Below are 3,304 nucleotides of genomic sequence, written 5' to 3' on the forward strand. Positions count from 1 at the left end.
GATCGACCTTTACAGATACTTCGCTGTTACTGTGCATGAACTAAACAATATTGTTACATGTATTTATTTTATACAGTAAATGTGACGTACACCAACGGCATCTCTGTGCAGAATAATTCATATTTATTTATAAAGCAGAGATGATTAGAAATGCACCATCTGAATGTATGCGCTTGGTACGCATGTGCGTGCGTTACTGGGACAGGATATGATTGTCCTGAACACTCTCATAGGTGTCTATGTTGTGCCTGAGTAAAACAAACCAAGCTTTGGACTTTACAGGATTTGTTGCTTAGGGCAGAGTTTCTGCCCAGTGATTTATTTTTGTATTTATTCTTTTGTATGTCGAGTGAATTTGGACTTCTAATTGTGAATTTAAAGGTCTGTAGATTACAGTTTTAACTTGTAACAATGTAATAAATATGCACGCTGCACGCATGAGCTCAGGATGCACTGAATGACTGTCTGGAACCATAGATAGACTGGAACTCGTCAGCTCAATGGAACTCGTTATTATTGACTCAGATTTTAATGGTGCAGCTACAGCTAAATTGCATGTGTACATGCTGTGCCTACATACATTAATAAAAACAGATAGCTAGCATGTAATGACGGTTATTGATGCCGGTCAAATTGTCTCATTTCAGATGAGCGTGGAAGTGGAGAGAAAGTTTGTATGTGATGCTGACATTCAGAAAACATTGGAAGGGATTGGAGGTATGTTTTCATAATTATGTCCCCATCCTCATAGGCCTACAGTGGTTGCAATGCAAACTGCCTCTTATTAATGATCAAGTTAAACGAGTGTCCTAAATCAGCATATGAAATATGAAATAAACAATTCTATTATTATAATATAGACTAATAACTAACTTGTCATCTCTCATTCTCTCCTCCTTTGAACCAGGAGTGTGTATTGGTGAGCGTCAGTTTCATGACCGGTACTTTGACACACCAGATTTCCATCTCACTTTGAAAGACACCTGGCTGCGTCAACGTAGAGGTTGCTGGGAGCTGAAGTGTCCAACAGCAACAGTCAGCAAGGCAGAGAACAGTGGAGTAGAACAGGCTGCACTGTGCTCTCGCTACCTAGAGATAACTAGTCTGCCAGAAATTCAACAGAGATTGAAAGATGTCTTAAAGGACAGTGTCAGGGATGGAAAAATGTCATGTCAACGTCTGCCAGAGGAAGTAACAGAAGAAAGAATACATTCAGCAGAGGAGAAGCTGCTGGTAGCTGACCAGATAAGGCCTAAAACAGCAGAGAAAGGCTCATCAGAGGGAGATGAATCTTGGCTGAGCAAGCTGAATCTGGTGTGCTTTGCAGAGTTTACGACAGTGCGGTGCTCATTCACTCTCGAGGAAGGAGTGCATATAGATCTTGACAAGGCTGACTTCGGTTACTGTGTCGGAGAGATAGAGGTCATCGTACCTGAGGGAGAAGACATGCAGCCTGCCATGGAGAAGATTGAGAAAACAGCACAGAAGCTGGGTAAACTACACTAAACCTTAACTATATATATTTAACTACCTGAACAGTTTAATACTTCTATTATATCTTGTGTAGGCAGAGGCGGACAAAGTACACTACCCCATTACTTGAGTCGAAGAATAAATACCTGTGGTTAACTGAAAGTCAGATTTTGTACCTGATACAATAACAGAGTAGGCCTACTTGCTTTTAAAAAATACTTAAGTATTCATTCATAACACTTTACTGTTTTGTTTTCACCATAGAAATACAGTATATTACTCTAATCTAAGGAGCTTCATACGCCATTGTGTGCTTTGCACAATTTGTGCTTTGAACATGACCTGAAGTGCAATAGACTAGCTTATATGAATAACTGCGCTCCTGTTCTAATAACCCTTTATTATTATTTTTTGTTTTATTTTTATTTGCTTCTTCACAGGTCTGACTGGGGATCAGCGAGTTCAAGGAAAAATGGATGTCTACCTTCAAAGATATTGCCCTGAGCATTATGCAAAACTACTAAGTGCCCATATTTTGTGAGAAATTGGATTGAGTCCAACAATTAAAAAGGACCCAATGAGGTGGAGAGACTATGGCTATATTAAACTTTAGAAAATAAGAAAATAGCTGAACATATATAATTTAATGCACAATTTGTATTCTGTATAGCTGAGTTGTCATATCCTACCTGTAATACATGCACATATTAAAATATGTAAAACAAATATAGTTGATATGATTTTGAACTAAAATCTATTACAATATGAAGTATGGGGATTTTTTTTTTTTGTCACTGATATCACTCTGTGATGGGAGGAGGTGTTAGACATTGAGCACTGATCCATATCCATTCCATACATGCCAGCAGCCATTACACTTTTAACGTTTTATCTAATATTGTTGATTAAATAACAATCGATTTGGCTTTGGTGGAATTGTCAGTTTGCTACAGAAATTAGCAATGGAATTCAATAGAATCTTCAATAACCTAACGTTGCCATGCAGGAAACTAATACTATCTCAACAAAAAGAGTTCCAGGAACTGGGAAATCTGAGATTTCTGAGAGTCTGACCAAGTCAAATTCCTAAAGTAGGTAGCCTAATTTGGTGTATAAAACGAAGAACAAAAGAATCGCCAGCACTCTAAAGTTCATCTGGTACTTTTTAATGAAAAGGCACAGACATACAGTACATGGATGCGTTCCGCTGTCAAGCCTTGTTTAGCTTTGTGAATTCTCCACTTTTGATCAGCATGGATCAACTGGTTGTACAATGGTGTACAACCCCATTACTTGAGGCAAAAAACTTAAATGAATTACAGATAGGCTTACTCCAAAAGTACCAAAGTAAATGTATTTTCTTCCTGTCCACCACCACTACCATACCGTAAAGTAGATTTTTTTTTTAGTATCTGTACTTTATTTGTGCACGTATTAGTTTGTTTGGAAACATATTCTATTCTAGCATGGCTTTGAAGTCAGCTGTTGAATTCCTCACTGGAGGCAAGATAACTATAAAGAAGGTAGAGTCGCCAAAATGGCTGGGCATCCGCCATTGACGCTCATGGGAGCCAAAACTGGAACCGGAAGTTGTGTGAACTGCATTGGAATCCATGGCAGAAGGAAGACAGCCAGCTGGACCATGCTTGTGAATAATTTATTTCTGAACTTTTGTCTCCTTTGTCAGTTAATCGGTCCAGGAATATAAAAAAATGCATATCATAGGTTGTTTTCCAATCAATTGTTTTTTTATGTGCACACTGTATAATTTTATTGAGGCATCTAAACAGCCTCATCCTCCGTCATGTATCGTTTCTGGTAGTGTTGCCAG

General features: G+C 38.3%; 1 protein-coding gene across 1 annotated transcript; it reads left to right on the top strand.

Annotated features, from left to right (window-relative positions):
- The first annotated feature begins 280 nt into the window (after positions 1 to 280).
- thtpa (thiamine triphosphatase) lies at positions 281 to 2,074 on the top strand. The gene is made up of 4 exons (XM_080751532.1): positions 281 to 381; positions 648 to 717; positions 908 to 1,492; positions 1,914 to 2,074. The coding sequence occupies exons 1-4, from the start codon at positions 343 to 345 to the stop codon at positions 2,012 to 2,014; spliced, it is 795 nt and encodes a 264-aa protein (XP_080607658.1). The 5' UTR covers positions 281 to 342; the 3' UTR covers positions 2,015 to 2,074.
- The last annotated feature ends 1,230 nt before the right edge of the window (positions 2,075 to 3,304 follow it).

This window comes from Nannobrachium achirus (genome assembly GCF_963921795.1).
Source record: "Nannobrachium achirus genome assembly, chromosome: 21".
In the NCBI taxonomy this organism is placed as follows: domain Eukaryota; kingdom Metazoa; phylum Chordata; class Actinopteri; order Myctophiformes; family Myctophidae; genus Nannobrachium; species Nannobrachium achirus.

Excerpts from the sequence above, each read along its gene's own strand:
- thtpa (XM_080751532.1), top strand. The coding sequence starts at position 343 with ATGTCGAGTGAATTTGGACTTCTAATTGTGAATTTAAAG. Across the intron at positions 382-647 it reads TTCTAATTGTGAATTTAAAG|ATGAGCGTGGAAGTGGAGAG; the intron begins GTCTGTAGATTA and ends GTCTCATTTCAG. Across the intron at positions 1,493-1,913 it reads GAAAACAGCACAGAAGCTGG|GTCTGACTGGGGATCAGCGA; the intron begins GTAAACTACACT and ends GCTTCTTCACAG.